The 23119-nt window shown below is 29.9% G+C and overlaps 1 protein-coding gene across 1 annotated transcript in view; it reads right to left on the reverse strand.

The window, feature by feature from the left end:
• The window catches only part of LOC107449307 (satellite-binding protein 1 Dp1), a gene marked incomplete at its 5' end in the record, with an annotated part of 46557 nt that extends 24150 nt beyond the window's left edge, over window positions 1–22407 (reverse strand). The window contains 11 exon segments of the mRNA XM_043044465.2: window positions 96–200; window positions 2738–2874; window positions 3730–3907; window positions 5951–6058; window positions 6196–6402; window positions 7457–7672; window positions 9775–9981; window positions 13190–13414; window positions 14443–14687; window positions 22228–22299; window positions 22387–22407. Of these exon segments, the coding sequence (XP_042900399.1) occupies window positions 96–200; window positions 2738–2874; window positions 3730–3907; window positions 5951–6058; window positions 6196–6402; window positions 7457–7672; window positions 9775–9981; window positions 13190–13414; window positions 14443–14655 (1596 nt within the window).
• Window positions 22408–23119: the final 712 nt, after the last annotated feature.

Consider the following 23119-nt stretch of genomic DNA (forward strand, 5'->3'; position numbering starts at 1 on the left):
ATCAAAGCCTTTAAATCAAATAAAACACATGCAGACCTCTTAGAATTTTCAAAACGAGAAAACAAATTATTGCAATCTCATTAAAATGTGCTTACTTGATTAAAACGTTCTCTAATTTCCCTAATCTTTTCCCCTTTGGCACCAATAAGATTGCGATGGAAGCGCTGTTCGATTACTAGATCCTTTGACACTTCATTTTCCTAAAAATTAAACAAGGATTAAGGTAAATAATCAACATAAAATTAATAAAATATTATCATGAATAAACTTGAACAGTTATAAAGACTCAGATACAAACTTGTACTATCTAACAAAAATATCATGAATCAGCACAAACAATTGAAGCTTTTTCCAAATTAGCTGACATTTTATAATTTTATTTTGTAATCAACTCTTTGCAAGATCATAAAGTTTCAAAACTTAAATTATATACTTCAGTATGTATTCAGGGGTCTGTCCAGACATTTTGTGAAAGGTCCTGTTTTCGTAAAATTGTGAAAAAACTATTCATAATTTGTGAATATAAAATAAGCGTTAAGTCACATTCTTTCAACCAGGATCCTGCTTTTGTGAATTTGTGCACAAAGGGTCCTGTTATTTGGTACCTAGCCTACATTGCTCAATACAGAATATTAATTTCGGACCAATAATGGAGACAAAAATCACTCACATTAATAATTTCAATAGACATATTTTAAATAACACAACTTAGTAATGTATCACTTTTAATGTGTCACGCATTAAGTAAACTTAAACAATTCTTAAATTTATAATATTTATTTAAAAAATTGCCAGAAATAAGTTTTCATTTACATAATATTCTATTAATTTTATGAAAAAATATAAATTGATCAATTATTTATTTACAGAATAAATTAGGATTTAATATTAATAAGAATGCGCACACGATGTTTGTAAAAGTAGAAATATTTTCTTATAATACTTCATTTGGAATTTAAACTTAGGGAAACTTGGAAAACTTAATTTGTCTCGAATTCCCTCCCCCCCTCCTCCGAGAAGGGTTTATTCGATTAACAAAACAATAATGAAGATAAACAAATTTGTGAAGGGTCCGATTAAAAGATAAATTTTGTGAAGGGTCCGTTTTTATGAAAAGATATTTTGTGAAGGGTNCCTTTTCCCTCCCCCGAGAAGGGTTTATTCGATTAACAAAACAATAATGAAGATAAACAAATTTGTGAAGGGTCCGATTAAAAGATAAATTATTTTGTGAAGGGTCTGTTTTTAGGAAAAGATTTCGTGTAGGGTCCGTTGACGGACCCAAATTTCTTCTAAACAGACCCTTGGTATTGGAAAATTTTCAGCAACTATTACCTCTTAAGTTAATCACTCAATGGTTGTCATGTGAAAATACATGCTGCAAAAATACCGATGGTAGGTTCTTTATTTACGTTGCACCAGAGCTGCACAGTGGGCTATGGGACATGTTCTGGGAAACATACCTGAAGATAATTTGAAGACATGCCAACTCAATTTTGATAATCTGTAGAGGGGGTGGCTCCCCTGCTTTGGCAGCGGACGACCTGCGCATGAAGTCTAGCACTTTAATGCAGAACAGTTTAACAAGGACAGATACTGTGCACCCTGGGTCCCTACCCTGACTGATCAAAGTGGTCACCCACCTGCCTACTGACTGCAGGACCTAAGTTAATCCAAACTAAATGTATCAAAAATGTCAGTATCATTTTATTATGCAAAAATATTAATTTATGGGAGAAAAAATCTTAAGTTGATATATTCCACTACTGAAAACTTATTTAAACTAATAAGCCCAGAAGCAGAAAGTGCTTAAAACTGTGACGTACGTCGCAGAACAAACGAAGTCCTGCAGAACAATTTGCATTTTAAATAAAATTCTCTTTAGCTTTGACCACTTGCTGTTTACCAGGAATGATGTTGCTTTAGAAGAGGAACATTTGACACCCTGCACAAATTTCAGCACATTTATCAGTAATATCCCTCTCCCATATCTTTTCCATTCTGAGGAAATTAATGAATTAGCTTTTGGCTATAACATTTTTATAAAATGGGTGTATCAGTGTTTAGCAGGCAGCAGGAGAAATCGATCACCATTTTTATCAAGAGAGCTTCTAAAGCAAGCTGTAAAAGAATTAAATTCCGAGGCTTCCAATTTCATATAGTTCATGACGTTTATATTTTCCATTCCCATTTCAGAAGCAATTTGTGAATCATGGGGATCCACGATTGACAGAGTTTTTAAAAGACCAAATACTTTCGATGGAGCTGAAGAAGTTGGTGAAACAACAGACCAGTGAATGTTTGTGTTTGCAAATGGTGCACCATCTAGGCACTTGTCCCTTCGACTTTATTTTTTAAGACAATATTTATTTTAATATTTGGACCTTCATATCATCAGCATTTCATTGATAGTTCATCATCGTCATTCACAAAATTTTGTACTTCAAATGTGATTGGAAAAGTAACAAATGAAGAATGTTTGCCTTGGTTTAAAAAATAATGTAGTGTATCTGTGTATGATCCTGTATTTTAATAAATGAAAATATAGTATTTTAAAGTAAAGTTGACTTTTTTCGCTGTGGAATGCTTGCAGAACATTTGTATAAATTAATAAGTCAAGTTGCAGAACATTTGAAAATATTCTGCTTATGGGCTAATAAGAAAGTGATCTTAAAGTGTGATTAAATTCTTTTAGTGCGGGTATTTCATAACACCTAAATAAAGATTACATAGTTACCATTTTGTGAGCCAATTCCAGAAGAGATTTTTTAACTTGAGCAACATCTTCTGCATTTCCTTCAACGCGAATAATATCACTGTCACCATCAGATGGGATATTGATAAGCGTCCTAGGATCTTGTTTCAATTTGTTAACTAGAATTTTAAAAAAACAAAACATTAAAAATGAAGCATTACTTTTTAAAAATAAAAATTTAGAATTTTAAACAATAAGAATCAGTGCACTAAATAATAGTTTACACTGAAACAATTAGGAAGATTTAGATAACATAATCTGCTTAATTAATTAAAAAAAAAAACTATACTTTAGTGTATCTAAAACAATAAATTTCACAAAACAAAGACCAAAATTCAAAATATTGTATCACATTTTATAAGAAAATACTTAACTGAAATTTTAGTTTTACTTGAGATAAAAATATATCTTTTTTTATTATCAAAATAAATGTTTTTTGGCATATTCTTTGAACTCAAAAAAAGCAATAAGAAGAAATGAGTATAATTGTGACTTACAATTAAATGATAATTTCTAATACAAGTTATATTACTTGTAATCATTGGTAATAATTATTTGTGAGCATCATTACAAGCAATTAATTACTACCATGTAATCATTACCTGCTATCAATCACCTTATTGGCTAACAGAATATTTTATTGATATATAATTCTTATTTATAACAGATTTTTTTTAAACTTATTATTTAATCTTATCTTATAATGAACATTGTTATAAAACTTCCTAATAATCAATTTATATAAGTTATTTCAAAAGTACATCATGACTTTTAATATCAGACATAAAAGAACTTTTAATTGACGGAATGCTTAAGTTCATGATGAATGAGCCAAATCTTTAATGAAACCCAATAGTTTTATTTATTTATTTATTAGAATGTGTGATTTTACAGTTTGCTACCTCATTACAGCTCAAATTCTTACTTAAAGTCTAAAAATTTTTTTTATTGAAAAACTGGAAATAATTACTTACTATTAGCTCCATTTTTACCAATGATGTGTCTATGGAAAAGAGGATTGACTTTGACTTCCTCGTAAGCCAGCTGTTTCCGCAAATTCTCAATCATGTCCATCAACTTTGTTTGGGCAGTTTTTACTTCCTCTGGAGGACCCTCTAGTTTAATATGATCATCCAAGAAATCAATTTGAACCTGAAAATGAAATAAGCAATGAATAATGATAAACAAAATAAGGGATAAACAATCAGTGATGGGATTAAAAGTTTCATAGCAGTTCTTATATTAAAACCATTGAAGCAGAGCTGTGGAAACAATAATTGAAACAAACTCTTTTTGACTTGCATTAATATTGATATTAAATAAAGTATAAATATTATTTCAGTAAATGTTAATTTTAAATTACACATTTCGATTTTTATGGATGTATTTTATTTCAAATTGTATTAAATATTTTAAAATAGTTGAAGATATAAATTTAAGCATATAAATGAAGTTCAAGGCATTGAAATTCTGTAAAACCATTAAAAGGAACAAAGCTAGACATGAATCTATTACACATGCACAGTCACAAGCATCTTCACTAATCATTCTTGTTGATTCACTAATGAATCAAGATTCATTGTGAATATTCATGCACTAGGGAGTTACTGCAAATAACACATTGGATTCATTTGCAAGTTAGCTAAATAAGTTTTTTTTTTTTTTCGTGATGTAAGAACCATAGCACAATTTCACTAGTAAGAGAAAACTAAATCATTTTTAATTGTTTATTACTTGTGGCGTAATGCAAACATTTCTATTAGTAATACCTAATTACAGTGTTTTCACTACAGCGCGAGAATCTCTCATATTTTTTTCTTTTCTCGCATTAAAAAATGATTACCGCGAGAAATTCACACATTCCATAAATCAATTTCAAAATTCGCCAATTTCTCGCATTTTGGAAAAAGTTTCGAATTACGCCATTTAGAATAAAATCTGTTTCACTTTTCTTCCTGGATCTTTCATTATTTTCAACATTTGCTCCGTTATCTAGCTTCCCTATTTACCAGTATTGTTCAGAACCTTTTCGAACAACAGAACACAACCGAACCACGGAACCCCTTTCAGAACACATTTCTCTGCAACCACGTGTTTACCGTAGGTAAGGTTTTTTCATGTAAGACGTTCAAATTTTTTATGCACTAATGTAAGATGGACAAATACCTTGTAAAGGCAAAATCTTCTATGATGATGCACCAAAAATATTCAATGCTTTAAAAAATAGAAGACGTTAAAAATGTATTATAATTAAAGAAATGATTTTTTTTCAAGAGTTTTTGTGTTTTTTTAGTTTTTAGAAATCTCACTTAACTTTTTGAAATCTCACCCTGTTTTTGAGAAAGGGTGAGAAATTCTCACCCATTTTTTTTCTATGATGAAAACACTACAATTATAATAATTACAAATATTTTATTAGCACTATATATGATTTTTCAAAATGGATACGATTGGATATAATGGAAATGGTCAGGATATGATTTTTCAAAAAACAGTAGCAAATTTGCAACTGGAATGTATGTAACTGTTTGCAAACATAGATTTAAATGTAATAAAACAATTTTGTGATCAGTTATAATTCAAATAATTTTAATAATATTTATTTAAGTAATATTTTTGGTCACTTAAGTGTATATTGTAGATCGCCTAAAACGTAACTTAAATAAAAGAAGTCAAGCAATATTTTTTTAGGCATGACAACTTGTAACTTAGGTGACAGAGTACGATGCCTGACTTTCAATGCAGCGCACTTTTTCATAGAAATACAAAATAAAATAACATATTTTATTGATTAACTTAATAACTAATGTATAAATGTAATTAATTGAATTTAACATTCACATTATAAAAATAATTTATAAGTATTATTCTTGATTTGTTTAAAGTTTATGAAAATAAAAACTTAAGAAACAGGAATAAAAAGGAAAAATCTTCAATAAGTTTAAATGTCTACTTTCATTGAACAAATACCTCAAGTTTATAATAAATTAAAACTAAACAAATGGGTAAAATAGCATAAAAGGGCTTAGAGCACATTTAATATATTATTTGTCACATTGCTGTAAAAAAATGTAACTGAGACAACATGTGTGCCTCATGGCAACCAGAGTGATAAATATTAATTTCTCTTATAAGGTGTACTACAGTTATAATTGACAACAAAAGTATGTAGCAGGTTTTCTAAATATGACTCACCTTTGTAAGATCTTGAGTTAAATGCTTGATATTTGCTCCTTTTTTTCCAATGATGTATTTATGAAGCCAGCTTTCAACATTGATGGATTCATTTTTTACACTGTTAGCCTGGAAAGTTCAACACAACAAAGTTATGACAGAACTAAAGCAGTATCTACATTTTTAAAATGTAAAAAACAAAGCCAGATAAGTATAACGATTAAAATTTGCTTTCTATAAAATATTAAATTTCATTAAAGGCATACCTTAGCATAAACATAAGTCAAAGCGGGTCCTAATTTAGCCTGTTCACCCCTAAGAGTGATGGTGTCCGACTGTACATCTGTAGCAGGCATTTCCACTGATACTCCAGTTTCTTTAAAAATTTCTTGAATTGTTTGACCTCTTTGTCCAATTATGTACTTATGCTGGTATTTGGGGACCTCAACAGATACAGACTGACAGTTTCTTTTCTAAAAAAAATTTTAAAAAATTAATTAAATTGTAAAAATAGTTAAGTTACAACTAACTATATTTCTTCAGAATTTAAATTCTCACAACATTTATATACAATGAACTATATTATAATATATACGTAAATGAAATAATTTTACCTTAGTTTTAACCTTTTATCATGTTTTATTATTACCTTAACTTAAAAGAAAAATTAATATTGTAGAATTAAAATTAAATTTTACATGAATTAATGCATATAAAAGAATGCAGTGTCATATTTAATTAAACAGAATTTTATAATATTCTTAAGTTTCTTCTTTGGAAGATTATCCTTTCCTTGTAAAAACAAGAAAAACTCAAAAAGCAGCTAGATAATGTCTATTATTTAGGTTACCATTTAAAGAAATAAAACTAAAATTATGGAAAATTAAAACATTTTGGTAAAGAATAAGTTAGAATTTAATAAATTCAAAATAAAATCAATTTTTTTAAAATTGATTTAAAAAAAATAATTAAAATTCAATAATTAGAATTTTTTTTCTTTTCCATTTTAAAACACATAATCATAGAATCCTGTTTTATAACAGAATGTAACATATCCCCAAACTAGTATAAATGTAAAAAGGTATAAATAATAGCTTCAATTAATCCTTGAACATTTTTAAATTATTCATTTGCACGTAAAATTTGTTTCTTATAACAAACCCAAAATTCAGACAGCGGCTTAGACTATGTAAAATAATTTTAAAGAACTTATATCTGGTCTTAACCAATACAGCACTGTAACACTGTAAAACTGTGCCTTTCTTTACCTGTAAACCAGACCAAATAGGTTTTGAATGAACCTGGTCCAGTTACAGTCTAGGAAGAACAGGCGATGCTCAAAAACGTTAGTTTCTTATTCTTCTATTATCAGTTCTTATTAGTTTATTTTCTCAAACGAAGCACTAGATCGGTAAATGATTTCTTAGCTAAAAACTTGAATGACATAATTTAATGACTAATGCATTTTCATTACAGCTGAGCGATTCCACTGGTTTATATATAAAATTTTAAGTTGAAACAAATTACCTTTTCTTCATGAATCTGTTGAACTCTTTCTTTAGCCTTAGCAACAGCAACCTTTTCTCCAGCAATGGTTAGTTCATCCTTTAATACAGAGGCAGGTGGAATGTTAATTCTAGCTCCAGTTTCATTAGTGATCTGAGTAATGGTCTCATTGAATGGTCCAAGGATGAATGGATGATAAATTTTGGGTATTTCCAATCGTTCAAATGCAAATTTAGCCTATAAAGAATTAAAAGATTTATACTTAAGTATCAAAAGCTTGTAGCTTGTAACTAAAGATATTAGAGTATCAAAAGTTTGAAAATGCTAAACTCCCAATAAAGAAAATAACTATAAGTGTTAATTTCACAGTGAATGTTACCAAATTCTAACAATTCTAATAGAACTTTTGTATATTTTAAGGACTAAAATAATTAATGCAAAAAAGCAATATGTTGTCGACAAAACAAATATTTTTATAATTTGAAAAAGAAAAAAAAAATTCAAAAGCACATATTTATAACATTTGAAAAATAACCTACTTGAATCAATCTTTTAAATGCAATTGCATTAAAAATAATAAAAATTAGATCAAATCTTTGTAAACCTGTAATAACGAGCGTGTAATGAATTACTTAAAATGATTAAAATCCTAATAAACTTTTAATTACTTGTTATGACAACAAGTAATTGAACAGAATGAAATGTTGATAAAACAAGTAATAGGATGAGAACACATTAAAGCTATAATTGATAACTTAAAAAAAAAAGTTCATTAAAGTTATAATTGAACGGCTATGTTAAATTGGTAACAATTTGCAACTTTAACAAACATAAATTAGTAGATGATTCTTGTGAGCAGCTGTAAAAAATTAGCAAATCTTGACCCTAATTTTCAGAAACTGCCAAATTAAATAATTTATTAATTTTTTATTGAGTTAAGAATTTAGCACTTCTGCCACCTTTTAAATTTCTCACTCAGGTTTCCACACTATCTCCATGGTTATTTATCCACAGCCAAATCTTATTGTGTACTTATCATGAAAAATCACTATAAATTTATTATTTCAGGACATCACAAAACATTCCTATAAAAAATGCGCATTATATTGAAGGTACTTGTAACGGCTTAAATTTATAAAAGAGCCAAAAACTAATACAACTTTTATATTGTTCACTATGTTACATTGTACAGTGCACTCCCTATTATCCGGGTTAATCACCGAGACAGGTCACACGGACAATTGAAAAACACGGATAATCCGAAAACTTTTTATTAAAGAAAAAATCCATATCAGTACAAAAAATATAAAAATTACTTTCATTTGCATCCCGTATAACATCAAACTAGGAATTTTCCTTTAAAAAAAATGTGAAATATGTCGCATATTGACACATATTTTACGAACCGTAGTTAATCAAATACTCCTATATAATCTAATAAAGATTCAACAGATTGTAGATCAGCAGAAATTGTATTTCCCTCATTTATTACATCTTCTGCATCTGTTACTATCATCACTATTTGATTTAACAACATAACGATGTCTTCATCTGTCAAATACTGGAAGCCAGGCTCAGATGCATCACTTTGAAACCTACCTTTTAATTTTTCTTCATCAAGAATTTCGAAACCTTAGATTTCTTTTGTTTGTTCGAGAATACTGTTATTATATTCTTCTTGAATATCTGAAGAAGGTTATTCATCAAGCGGTAAGATCTTTTTTCATGATCATGATAACATAGACGATTTTACCTTTGATTGTGCTGCTGATATTCCATATACTGCAATCCAATAACGAATATTGCTTTCCAAAGATTTGGTAGAGTTATAACTTTATGAATCAAATTTTTTAAATTTTGAAACTTCTTCTCTTTAAATTTTTTGTACGACTCCGGAATGAGCACGGATAATCCGCAAACCAGATAATCCCCGCACGGATAATCGAGAGTGTATTGTATTTGAATTGGCTTGATAGCATGTTCCACAATGTAATTAAATTATACAACAATGATGTAATCAAACATGAATGCAGCTTTAATATGCTCCACTTTAATCTGTTAATTGCAATTAAATTATAAACTTAATAAATTTGAGTAAAAGATTTTTTTTCTGCAAAAACGAGGAATCTGTGGAAACAGTGAAGAGATGAACACAAAAGGTCTTGAACAAAAAGCAATTGAATATAAAAGTAACTCCCAATAAGGAAATAAAATCTAACTACTGAAAATAATGATTGGGAATACACTACCATAAATAACAGTTAAAAATACAAGGATTGTACCATGTACTTTCCTTTTTCCAATATTAATATTAAAAATATCAGGCTACTGAAATTTACCTGCTCATCAGATAAGAGTTGAATTTCATGCCGAGCTTTGTCAATGCCTTCTTTAGTTCCAGTAATCTTAATTAAATCCGAGTCGTCATCTGGGCGCGGTACACTGATTTTCGTTGCAGTACTTAATTCCAATTCACCCAACCTTTTACCACTTTTCCCAAGGACAAACCTGTGATGTTCTTTTGGGATGGGTATACTGATGCTTGCCTGAAAAAAATATGCAATAAACATGAAATCAAGAAACTTATATTTGAATAGCAAAAAAGTAATAAGCAAATAATGTATATAATCACTCGAAACTATTGGCGATTCGTTGATCCCAGACCCACCAGCAATCGTGTAAAAGAAAAGTAAGTATGCAGATTCGGTTTTTTAACTTTTGGTTTTGGTCTGTTCCTGTCCCAATTTCATCATAATGACTGCATTACACATTCTACTTTATATTTTATAATAGTCAGTGAACAGTAGACTAACCAATTTTTTCAGTTTATGACTACCAATGTTCAACTCCGTGGCCTTTTTATTTTGAAGCTAGTTCAGAATGAACTCCTAGAGAAATTTCGTTCGCATGGGATTTTTTGATGGAACTAACCAGCATTTGCGTTACATGGAGAAGAAAATCTCAGTTAGCTTAACGGCAAGGAAACTCTAACCTACAACTCAGGAGGATATTTTAAATGATGACCATGAGGTTTTATGTCAGCACGTCAGCACTATGGTGCATAATTCGTAATGATCAGCCATTGCTGGAATTCAAACACGGGTCACCTCATTGGGAGAGGAATGCTCAATCTCCTGAACCACTACGACAATACATTTCATGTATTTTATTTTATATCCATCATTGAACAACCAACCCAGTTTTTGGGTTTACGACTACTAATTTTGAACCCAAACCAGAAGACAAGGAAACTCCTAGATCAGTACCCCCAGAGGTATGATTTGTTATGGGAATATGGACTTAGTGACTTGAGAGATTTAACGAGCATCAGTCACCATTTACTACACGGGGAGTCTTCGGCCAGTGAGGATCGAACCCACGACCTCTTGCATATGGGCCTAGTGCCCCTACCAACCAGACTATCCCAGCTCTCCATTTCATGTTTTGTAATTTTTCATCAAAATTCACTTATAACATTTCTTTGGAAAAAACCTAGTAGGGACAAGTAAGCCAAGTTCACCAAGGTGGGCTCAGCTCATACAAACCCAGTGAGCTTATTCAAATTACGCCACCTTAAAAAAAACTTTTATACCCACTAAACCGGTCATTTTCACATTTTATAATTTTTAATCAATTATCTTTGCAATTATCAAACAAACTTGCTTTTTAAATTGTCAAGTTATTGTTTTATAAATTGAACTTTTATGGGCAATTCCAAGATGGTTGGAGTTACGTTTTTATAGGTTCGTATTTTTAAATTCTTTTTAATTGATAAATATTTAACAATTCTTTTTGAAATTTATATTTGATGTTTTTTCAATAGCCTAATACTATGCATGTAAGAAAAAAAGAAAATTAGAATGCCGAGCAATTGGACAAAATGCCATGGCATTTTACAGAATGATAAATGCTTTATAAGCTAGGAATGTACAATTATTTTTGGGCATTCAGCCACAAAATAAGTGTTGGAGCCAACATCATAATGCTGTAATTATAAAATCTCAAGGAATATTTTAATTCCATTTTAAAGTAATACGAATGAATTACAAATGTGCAATTAATATTTTACTCCCGTAAAGATAACAAAATGATTAATGTAAATAAATTTAAATATACTTATTAGGTTACAAAGCAAATTGGGGTAAATATATAAGCAAGCAATAAAAAAGGTAACTCAAAATGACATTTACCCTAAAAGTTAACTTACACTATTATTCTGAAAATTAAATTTGCGTCTAATACAGTATCTGATTAATGTGATGACTGTTGCTAGAATTTTGAAATTTAATTTCTTTTTTTTTTCTTTAAATATTTATCTATTTTGACTTAAAAAAATTTCTTTTAGTTTATAAAAATTCTAAGTAACTACATTCAACTCAAAATTCTAATTTCCTTGCATAAACTGAACTCCCATAACGGAATGATCACATTTTGATACTTGAAAGGCTGTTACAGAGCATGGCTGAAAAAGTTTTTCCTTTACTTTTTTTCATATTTAGCATCAGAAGCAAATGGAGCACAGCATCCAACCTGTCACATCAGCTATCTGCAGCCACAGGTACCACAGTTTTATGGTAAATCACATACAGACGTTTGGGATATACTGTTCGTATATGCTCACAGGTTATTCAGATATATTCTGATCATAACTGATTGTCACCAGCAATTAGTGTAGAGTAGAGGGCATGCAATGTAGACAACAACACAGATGCCTTGAGTGATGTTTTCCCACAAGTCCAGGTCTAGGATTAGCTTGCACCAAGACAACATCATTGAACGACCCACTTCCCCCCGTATTCACTGTTGACTCTGACCTAACGTGAAACTCCCAGTTCCGAAACCTTGGTTTGGAAACTTTGACCACGAGTCGAAAAGCGTAATAATTATTTTTGACCGTCAGTTTTGTAACTGCCGGTTTCCTAACTGGCTGTTAACTTGCATCCCAGTGGTAGATTTATAGCCTTATTAACAGCATTTGTTTTCAATTTTCATTGCTATTTTTTAAAAAAAATTTCTATAGAAAAAAAAAGAAAAAAGATTGCATTGAGTGAAATTAAATTTTGGACTTTAACCTAGAGTTGCTCTCATAAAACCTGTTTTGAACTCTGACCGATGGTTAGGGTCAATGGTAAATAGTAATGCAGGATAGCTAGTTTGGAGTAGAATTTATACTGGACTCCAGTACAGATCTGCATGTTCAAATCGGAGCCATGATAGGTCAAATTTATCGGAACATCATTCTAGAACAACATGTACCCTTGTTTAGGGGTGCCACGAACTCATAATTTCTGTTTATGAATGTCAATGCCCATCCTCACCGAGCAAACTTTGTAAACAAATCCTTCAATCTGAGGTTCTCACCCATAAGGAATGGACCTGACTTGAATCAGGTAGACTAGTATTTTTACCAGACTTAAATCCTGCAAAGCATGCGTGGGACATACTTGGACAACGAGATGCAGCCCATCTCAGACATGTGTATTGGGATTTTGGAGAGAATTGATTGCTTAAAAGGGGTAACATAAAATCTAGATATTCTAACATATAGGCAAGACAGGAAAATTTCATGAAGCAACAGAAATTGACATACGAAACAGACAACACAAAACCTCCAGGGATCCATTGTACATGAATAACATGGAAAAATATAGTGGCTTATTCTGCGAACGGAATCAGAGTTCAAATGCTCAATGAAACTCGTTATGCTTGCAAAAGAGTAATAAATGATACATTTAAGAATTGAAAAATAATTACTTGTGTTTGAAGTTCTTTCAGAATTAGCCGACGTGCTTTAAGTACTGCTTCTTCCTTTCCGGTGACCAAGATGGTGAGGCTCTGATCCTTAGATGAACTGATTTCAATATGAGCCCCTGTCTTTTGCATGATGTCCCCACAGATTTTAGCTTGTTCACCCTGTTCTCCAAAGCGCTGGTTGTTCAAATCTCTAAACCTACGTTCTTCAACAGGTACATGGAATACCTACAGAAGGAAACATGAAATTAAGGTGCAAAATTAATTGAAGGAAAAATACAAGGTTAGCATGATTCAAATCACAAAATTTTTTTTATCACTGATTTTAATAAATATTTTTTCAGGATGATTTGTTAATGTATTCCTACAGTTCTGATACTTTTTAAAGCCTTACTTCATTGATATTTAAGATTTTACAAAGGAAAGTAATAAGAGACTAATGTCAGAGATGCCAACTTGCACCGGACAGTGGAGAAACATTTTCAAGTGTTAGTGTTTTAATCTGTGAATCTCGTTTTAGTAAATTCGATCTATAGGACTTTTACTCGCCACTACTTCTAAATAATTCAAAGGCTTATTTAATGTTAAATGTTACGGAGGGAATGTACGCCAAAATACAGGGTGTTCCAAAATTATCTTTACATCACCTGGCCTGAAATTGATTACAGACTGGAAGTGCTTAGGGCCACCAATGGTGCGCATGTTGAAGTGTACTAAACAAAACTTTATTAGTTGCAGTAATACATGCAAAAGACAAAATTTTAATATCTTGTTTATTTTCGAAGTTATGAATTTTTGAAGTTGTAAAGAGAATTTTGGAACACCCTGTATATTGTGGTCGAATGAATTGTTAAAATGTTTAATAGAATAATGCGAAAAGCATGCTTTTGCATAATATGTGGCGAAAATCGACATGTCAAGGGAAAATTAAGCACTTTTTAAAAACACCTGATAAAAAAAGTACCTTTAAGGGCTTTTAAAAAACGAAAATAAAAAATAAGCACCTTTAAGCACTTTTTAAAAACGCTACGCGCCATGGTAATGTATTTGCCTATAGTGCTTAATCTTTAAAATAGACTAAAAAATAAAAATAATCTGGACAAAATCTGAAATTGGCAAAAATGAATATATTATATATTAATGATTGAATGGATGTATATATTATATAATTAGTTGTTGAATGTATCATATATTTAGTTTTTAAATACTATTAAGCACTAAAAAATCATGATTTTTGAAAATGCTGGTAAAATTACCTGAGTGATAACAGTCGATTTCATTTTCATTTTCTGAGTCCATTGTCCCATATCCACTGGTGCTTCAGGTTTGATTTCATTTTCTGGAAGAGATGGAAACAATTCATCATAGCTATAGGCAGCTTCGTAAGGGATGTTTTCGTCCATAATGGTGGAGTGAACCATCGTCTGGTCACCGAAAGAATTCATTTCATGAACCGCGTCCAGATCCATGGTCGATTCTCAGGCCAAGGTCGTACAGTACACTAAAGAAAAATATGTTTAAAAAAAAATTATATATCGAGCTTTACAATTTTCAAATAAATAAAGAGGGAAAAACTTTATTTTCATGATGAAAAGCATGAGAAGAGAGCTGCCAGCTAAAGGTGTTTTAAAAAAATGCTAGAGTTATGAGTAAAATAACCCCCCCCCCCAAATTGCTAATTTACTAATAACTCCACAGTCAGCTCTTTCATAGCAGTGGAAGAGTTAAGCTATGTGGGTAAATATATATATATAGGAAAATCCAATTGCTATACCATAAATGCCATGTTATTTTAATGGTGAATACCAATTAGAATGTCTCAACTCGATAGTTTTCACATTACGTTTAACTTCCATTTTCAAAAAAAAAAAGAAAAGAAAAAGACTTCAAAAACAAGGAACACTTTTGTTTTTCAAAAACTAAACATACATCTATGGCAAAGTTTCTCAACTTATGCTCTGTGACACACTAGCATGTAGTAGAGTATACTGAGTCAGCAAAACCGTTTAAATAATTCATATGATGAAATCCTTAAGAAAATAGGTAATTTAGGTTCGCAGAATATCACTCATATTACGGATACACAGTGGAAAGTCCCATATCTGGAATCACCAGGATTTCGGCAAGACCGGAAATAGATTTTCCTGGCTATTAGATCTTGAAGGCAAGCCAACATCCTTATTCAATAAAAGTAACAAATAAGTCCATGTGGTTTGTACAATTGCTCTAATTTCACAGTTTTTGCTGCAGATTTCTAGAATGTTTTTAAAATCGATATTTTAATATGCATTCTAATGTAACTGCAAATTCTAAATGGTGCATTTTGTTTAGTAATAATTTTTTCATCCACTCCATTTGAGATGATTCCACAATGGGACCGTGTGGTTTTGTTTATCCTTTTTTGGTAGTTATTAAAACAGATTTCCACTTTGTTTTTTAAATCTCGATGCTTTAATAAGATCTTATTTTGTTCTGAAAATTTCGAATCACGCATTTCGCACTCAATTATTAACTCACTCTCAGTCCCATGTGAATTTACGATATTTTTTAGTCGCATCTTCGATTTGGCACTATTTTGAATTTCAAGTCCACAAATTTTTTCAAGATTTGAAAGTTTTACACACTCTGAGATTTAGTACATGATTCTTCGCATTAATAACCTTTTTATAAGAGATGGAAATTGGATTAAAATCAAACTAAAATTGGAAGTCTGATCAAAATCAAAGGAGAAATTAGCAGAAAATTCTCATCCCTACATACAATTTTTTAACAGGTTTGACAGGTTGCAAGGAGTGCAAAAATAAAATTTTTAAAAAAGGGAACAGAGTTTGTTCATTTTGATTGCTAAAAAGTGTCTGGAAAAGAGACTTTACAGGTAAACGGACGTCCAGATAAGGGACTTAGTACTGTATATATTTTAATTTCCTTCCTAACGCAAACTTTATTTTAGTTTCCAAATTTCCCCACATATTATCTTATTTTTATACTTTAAATAATTTTTCTAATTATTGTGGTAATTAGAAATAATAATTTTAAGTTCAAATAATAAAAGATGTTTCAATAAATCACATTTTCAAATTTTGAGCAAAGCACTTAAAATTACAGATTGTCCTTCGCAGTTCTTGAATTAATTTCAATCAACATCAATAACAAGATTAAAATCATTCAAGTTAGATCTTTTAAAAAGGCTTATTTAATTTTAATGCTAAAATAGTTTCAAATTTGACATGAGACTGACTAGAATCAAAAATTAAATAGGTTTCACAAAATGAAAAAAAAAAATTGCCAAAATTATTTTTATTATTTCATCTTCCACTGATTAAAATACATTCCATCATTTACTATCTTTTCAACATTGGATATTTTTAGAACATCTCTCAATCATATAGCCTTTATTCATCTCCAGGAAGACAACTCAGCACAAGTTACCATAAACGAGAAATCTGTTCCTTTAGTAGTCCGAATGTTGCAACATCTCGCTTATGCATTTTTTTTTTTTTGTTACATCAGACTACTAGGTAATCTAAGTGAAGGTTTTTTTCTCTTCTAGGTGTTTTGTTAGATTTCTATTAACATCATTAACCCCTTCGTTCTCACTCCCTTAAAAATGACGGGATGAGGTTTCGCCCTCTATTTCTTGCTCTTGTGAAATTTCCGGACTGGAGTGTTCAGTAGTAACGCGCCAATAAGAAATAAAACTAACTCATTTCCTTTGCCCGGAAAATATTTTATTTTTTCTTTTACACACCAGATGGCAGTACCAGGATAATTTTAANTTAATTTTAATGCTAAAATAGTTTCAAATTTGACATGAGACTGACTAGAATCAAAAATTAAATAGGTTTCACAAAATGAAAAAAAAAATTGCCAAAATTATTTTTATTATTTCATCTTCCACTGATTAAAAGACATTCCATCATTTACTATCTTTTCAACATTGGATATTTCTAGAACATCTCTCAATGATATAGCCTTTATTCATCTCCAGGAAGACAACTCAGCACAAGTAACCGTAAACGAGAAATCTGATCCTTTAGTAGTCCGAATGTTGCAACATCTCTCGTGCATATTTTGTTTGTTACATCGAACTACTAGGTGATCTATGTGAAGGTTTTTTCTCTTCTAGGTGTTGTTTCAACACCATTTCTTTGTTAGATTTCTAACAACATCATTAACCCCTTCCTTCTTGCTCCCATTAAAATGACGGGGTGAGGCTTCGCCCTCTATTTCTCGCTCCTGTGAAATTTCAGGACTGGAGTGTTCAGTAGTAACGCGCCAATAAGAACAAACCTAATTCATTTCTTCCGCCCAGAAAACATTTTATTTCTCATTTTATACACCAGATGGCAGTACCAGGATATTTTTAAGGTAGTTGTAGATAGTTTACATTAAACTAGATGTCAGCACTAACCAAATACGTGTATTTGGCAAAATATGCACTTTTATGCCAGTTTCCTTGAAAATTAACCAACCGTTAAGGGGTTAACAAGATTAATTCTCTATCTTTGAAGTTAGATCTTTTAACTTTTACTTAGACATCTTTAGCAATGAACATTCCAGCATCAAAAAAAAAAAAAAAAAAAACACACAAACCTAATTCAGAACTTGATTAAATTTGAAATATATGAGATTAACTTGAATATACTTTGAATCCTTTGATTTCATAATTCCAAGTATTAGTGCTGATGATAAAACAGACAAAGGAAAACAAGTTTAATCGTTTCCCATATATGTTATTTCCTTATCTTAAGAGGCAATTAGGTGAGGCAATAATGCAATAGAAATGGAAGAAACTTCTTACATACTAACTTAGATTGAAAAAAAATTATAAACTTAGTAACAAAATTATCAGAACAGAATACAATTTAATAATCATAGATTCTTTTTACTTCTGTATTGTTAACAAATAAACTTGCTTCATTTCAAACTATATAAAAATAAGGAATATTTCTGTATCAGTACTTGTTAGAAGTGGACTTGTATCAGTGTATCTGATATCCTTTATCCAGTTCTTAAAATTATCAATTACTTTTCAAAATATAAAAAGCAGCAAAATGCCCCGAAATGCATTTAAAAAAAATCAAATCAAAGTAACTAAATCTTAAATATTTAACCCATGAATGCATGAGTAAAGAAAGTAAATAACTGATATGACATAATGAGTGCAAGGGGTCTATCCAGACATCTTGTGAAAGGTCCTGTTGTTGTAAAATTGTGAAAATAAAATAAGCATTAAGTCACATTCTTCCAACCAGGGTCCTGATATTGAGAATTTGTGCAAATAGGGTCCTATTATTGCAAAAATTGCCGAAAACCTTTTCAAGAAGTTTTTAAATTGTAAATAGGTACAAGATTCAACTCAAACAATTGCTGCTACTAAATTAGAGATGCAACATACAAATATTTGATATTTAGCCAATACTGCTCAACACAGAATATTCATTTCGGACGAATAATGGAAACAAAAACCACTCCCATTTTTAATAATTTCAATTGGCATATTTTAAATAACACAACTTAGTAATGTATCACTTTTATTGTGTTACGCATTAAGTAAACTTAAACAATTCTTAAATTTATAATATTTTATTGAAAAAATTGCCAGAAATTAATTTTTATTTACATAATATTCTATTCATTAATTTTATGAATAAATACAAATTGATCAATTATTTATTTACAAAAAAAATTATGATTTAATATTAATAAGAATGCTCACGATGTTTGTAAAAGTAGAAATATTTTCTTAGAATACTACATTTGGAATTTAAACGTAGGGAAACTTAGTTTGTCTCGAACAGTCTTTCTCTCCATCTCCCCCCCCCCTTTAGAAGGGTTTATTCGACTAAAAAAACAATAACAAAGAAATTTGTGAAGGGTTCGTTTTTATGAAAAGATATTTTGTGAAGAGTCTGTTAACGGAATCAAATTTCTTCTAAACAGATCCCTGAGTGCAATATCTACTTACTGTATCAGGTACCATTTCGGTAATAGGAATAACTAGTTTCAGCAGACTCATATTCAAATGGAATTATTCATTTTAAAGTTATCTCAAATTAGTTCCCTTTGAGTTTCTTTCTCTCTCATATTCTGTATTAATGTCTAACAGTTTGCTCTGGATCTGCTTCAAATATCTGATGCTTTACAAATCTTTTCACTAGATCACACATAATGTTGCCAAGTTCCTCGTAATACTTTGTTAAGTTTTTGTGCTTAATTCATATATCTCACATTTTTGAGCTCAATCTGCATAGTTACACATAAATTTTATATTTATTTTTATATATTTCATTTTTAATAAGTGTTAATATTATTTTCTTTGTCAGAAATTGATTTCTTTGGTTTAAATATTTAGAAAAAGTAATTATACATAGTATTTAATTAAACAGTTAGAAACAAAAATTTAGGAGAATAATTATTTTTTACACTTTTTTGGGCATTATGTATGATAAAATATCCGAAAAAGAATTCCAGTTTAACTAAACTGTTTAATTATATATTTTCTTCTATTTGTTACTACAGTAGAGTCCCGATTATCCAAGTTAATGGGGACCGCAACAAACTCGGATAACTGAAAAACTCTGTTGAAGCGAAGAGTATAAAAACAGAAAGAAAAAGAGAAGGTATAAATGTAATATATTTAAAAAATACAAAATGTATAGGAGTAAACCACATACAATTCATATTATAATTAAAAAGCTTACTTAAAAACATTTAAAAAGCATACTTTACGAGAATTAAATAGTTTTTACTTGAAAAAAGTCCTTAATCGTTTTTTGTTTTATGTAACTTTGGCGCTTTTCTGTAGTAATATTTCGCCTTTTTTAGGGATAACAGGAAGGCTGGTGTCGCCTCTTTTTGTTGTTCTATATATTCAATAATACATTCGATAGCTTTTAGCCCATCTGTATGTTGTTTTTATATGTTGATTTTAATAATCACTGTCTTCATCTTCGCTAGATTCATTATCATTATTGACGATATTAACGACAATTTCATTAGACCAAGTTGTTGGATTTTGTTTTTCTGAGTGTTTGGAACATAAAATTCAGATTTATTTTTCAGCTGTTTTTTTAAAAATAAACTGGAACAAAAAAAAATCCTTGAAATATTTGATAGCTCGGTTAAAGCGGAAACTCGGATAACCGGGGCTCGGATAATCGGGACTCTACTGTACTTTAATCTTGACATTATAAAAATACAGCAGCTTGATTTCAATTCTGCACATATTATATTACTGTGCAGAACCTCTTATCCGGAAATCAGAAAACCGGAAAACCAGATAACCGGAATGAAATTCAGAACCCGAAATTAATTTTCTTCCATTCAAAAAATTTTTTTTCCCTACAAGATTTTGAGCCCATTTTGTTATTTAGAGCGTACGGCATATCGAGTTGACAAAAGAACTGATTCAGAGGACGGATGAAAAGCAGTTTGTAGACGAGTCTCACATAAGCACAAATAGCTTATATATGTTAATAATAACATATTTAGGTCTGTATATAATTTTTACTTCATAATTTCTTTCCTTATTTAAACTTAAGTGTATTATTATTTATAATTTTTTATTATTTCTAAAACTATTTTTAAAAAATTTTTTAGTTTCATTTTATAAACATTAAAAAAACTGCATTTTGTAGCGATTCAGAAAACCGGAAAAATCAGTTATCCGGAACAGCGATGGTCCCGATCGTTCCGGATAATCGGTTCTCTACTGTACAAATTTCTACACATATTTCGTGCTAAATGTTTTTTAACATAACATTTGTAATTTTGTATTTGATTTTATTAAACTTTTATTTTATGGCAAAAATTATTTTTAAGTCTACAATTTCAACGAGTTAAAATTCAAAATAAGCTTATTAAACTTTTAGCTCTAAGAAAAAATAGAAATTTTACTTTATTATTCACCCACACTAATATTTAAGAACTAAATTAAAATTGATATGCATCAGGGACTTAAAATATCAGGTACTTAGTTGGTCTAATAGTTGTATCAGTATCAATTTGCACTTGATACCAAAATATTTGTTCTCACCCATTTCTTGTTCCTATCTCGTAACAGTATAACTAATGGTCACCTTTACACTTTTTAAAATTTTTTTTGCAAATGCAAAAACTTATTAATCCCTTAGCGATTATAGTGAGCATGAACAGATACTGAATATAGAAATATGCCTTAAAATATACAATTACACAGAGAGTTACTAGTAAGTTTAAATAAAAACATTAATACACCAAAACATGACCATTTTGTAAACACCACTACCTTATAAATATATAAGAAAATACATAACAACTTTTACCCACTGAAATGCTATAGCTTTGGCAATTTTAAAAATCTACAAACTGATAATCACAAACAGATCTAGATAAAACAATTTATTAATCAAATAGTTTAAATATAACGTGTTAGCATTAAAAAGAAACACAAATCAATAACTTAACAGCAATCTACATTTCATAAATTACACAAAAAGCCCAAATTTGAGTCCTAATTAGAACAACTAAACAATGTTTTACAATCGTAAATGTTTAAATGTAAGAATAAAATTAAGATCTTCATGCTTAAGAACATATGTTTCACTTAAAAACATATAAAACATTACCAAATTGTATAAAAAGTACGTAATATTTTAAGTTAAGAGCTCTAATTAAATTAAGAAAGAACGTAATCCGTTACGAGTTCATTCTCTCCAAAAATATAACCATTTGTTTAAATTTTAATTAAAATATTGACTACTTAAATATGACATAGTTCCTGCCATGAGTTAAACATGAAGGTATTAACTACGTTTGATAATTCAGGTTTGTTGTTAAACAATCTTCTAAACTAAATCATTATAAATATATTCAATTTAATTTGTTTCTGTATTGATCTACGTTTACTGAGTACCTTTGAAACCATGAAGGAGAATAGTCAAATACATAACATTTTAATTCGTATTTAGAGAATTGAGTTTACTTAAACATCACATTGAAATCGTCGACGTGTCAAACATGTATAAACATCTGATATTATGTTATTGTCGATAACTCACCGTACTGCGTCCGGAAAAGCCGTCCTAGGAAAAATTTGACGTTGTGTGCGTATCCAGTTTTCTGAGGTGTTGCTAAAATAATAGAATGACAATATAGTTAATAGGCTTTAATTAAAAATAGGAAATGCGTATTATGATGAATACAAAAGTAGTACTTACTAGCACCGCAGATCCCTTCAAAGTAAAATAGTATCCGTGGCCTACAAAACTAGAAAGATATGAGGAAATACCCTTATGTGTGTAAAGGCTTTTGATTGGCTGATGCTCCTTTCACGTGGAAGCGATCGACAAATGACTTATGTCTGTGGGTACAACCGGCTGAGCAACTGCGCATGCGCTTGAAATGCTTGGCTAGAATTTAATTTTCACCAAATAATTTCGAAAAGTAACCCTGTTGAAGAGATTGCGCGGAGGTATACATAGTTTGTTGCTTACATGTGTAATTAATTGTAGCTTGGATTGCTCTAAGCTCTTTATTTATGATTCATTAAATAAAGTAAGTTAATTGTTTAAATAATTTTTTTCTGTTTATAATATTGTATCAATGTATTTTGAAACGTTTACGACATTTTATAATTCTAATTATCTGTGATAAAGTAGTTAAAGATTTCCACGTTACTGAGTTAGGCTTAGTTGCATATTTGTTTTCCTATTTTATCTTTGATAAAATAGGAAATGTAATATAATATAAAATGTCTGTTAATAAAAGAGTATTATTTTATGTTCTATTTCTTTTATGTGTGTAGAAAATATAATAAATGGTAATTATATGGTTTTAAAAGGTGTCAATGTACCATCATTTACAATTGAAAGGTTATTAATTGTAAATGATGGTATATTGACATTATAATTACTTTTCTTTAAGATTATTTAACCGTATGTAGATTCTTAA

The sequence above is a fragment of the Parasteatoda tepidariorum genome, chromosome 2 (genome assembly GCF_043381705.1).
Source record: "Parasteatoda tepidariorum isolate YZ-2023 chromosome 2, CAS_Ptep_4.0, whole genome shotgun sequence".
In the NCBI taxonomy this organism is placed as follows: Eukaryota; Metazoa; Arthropoda; class Arachnida; order Araneae; family Theridiidae; genus Parasteatoda; species Parasteatoda tepidariorum.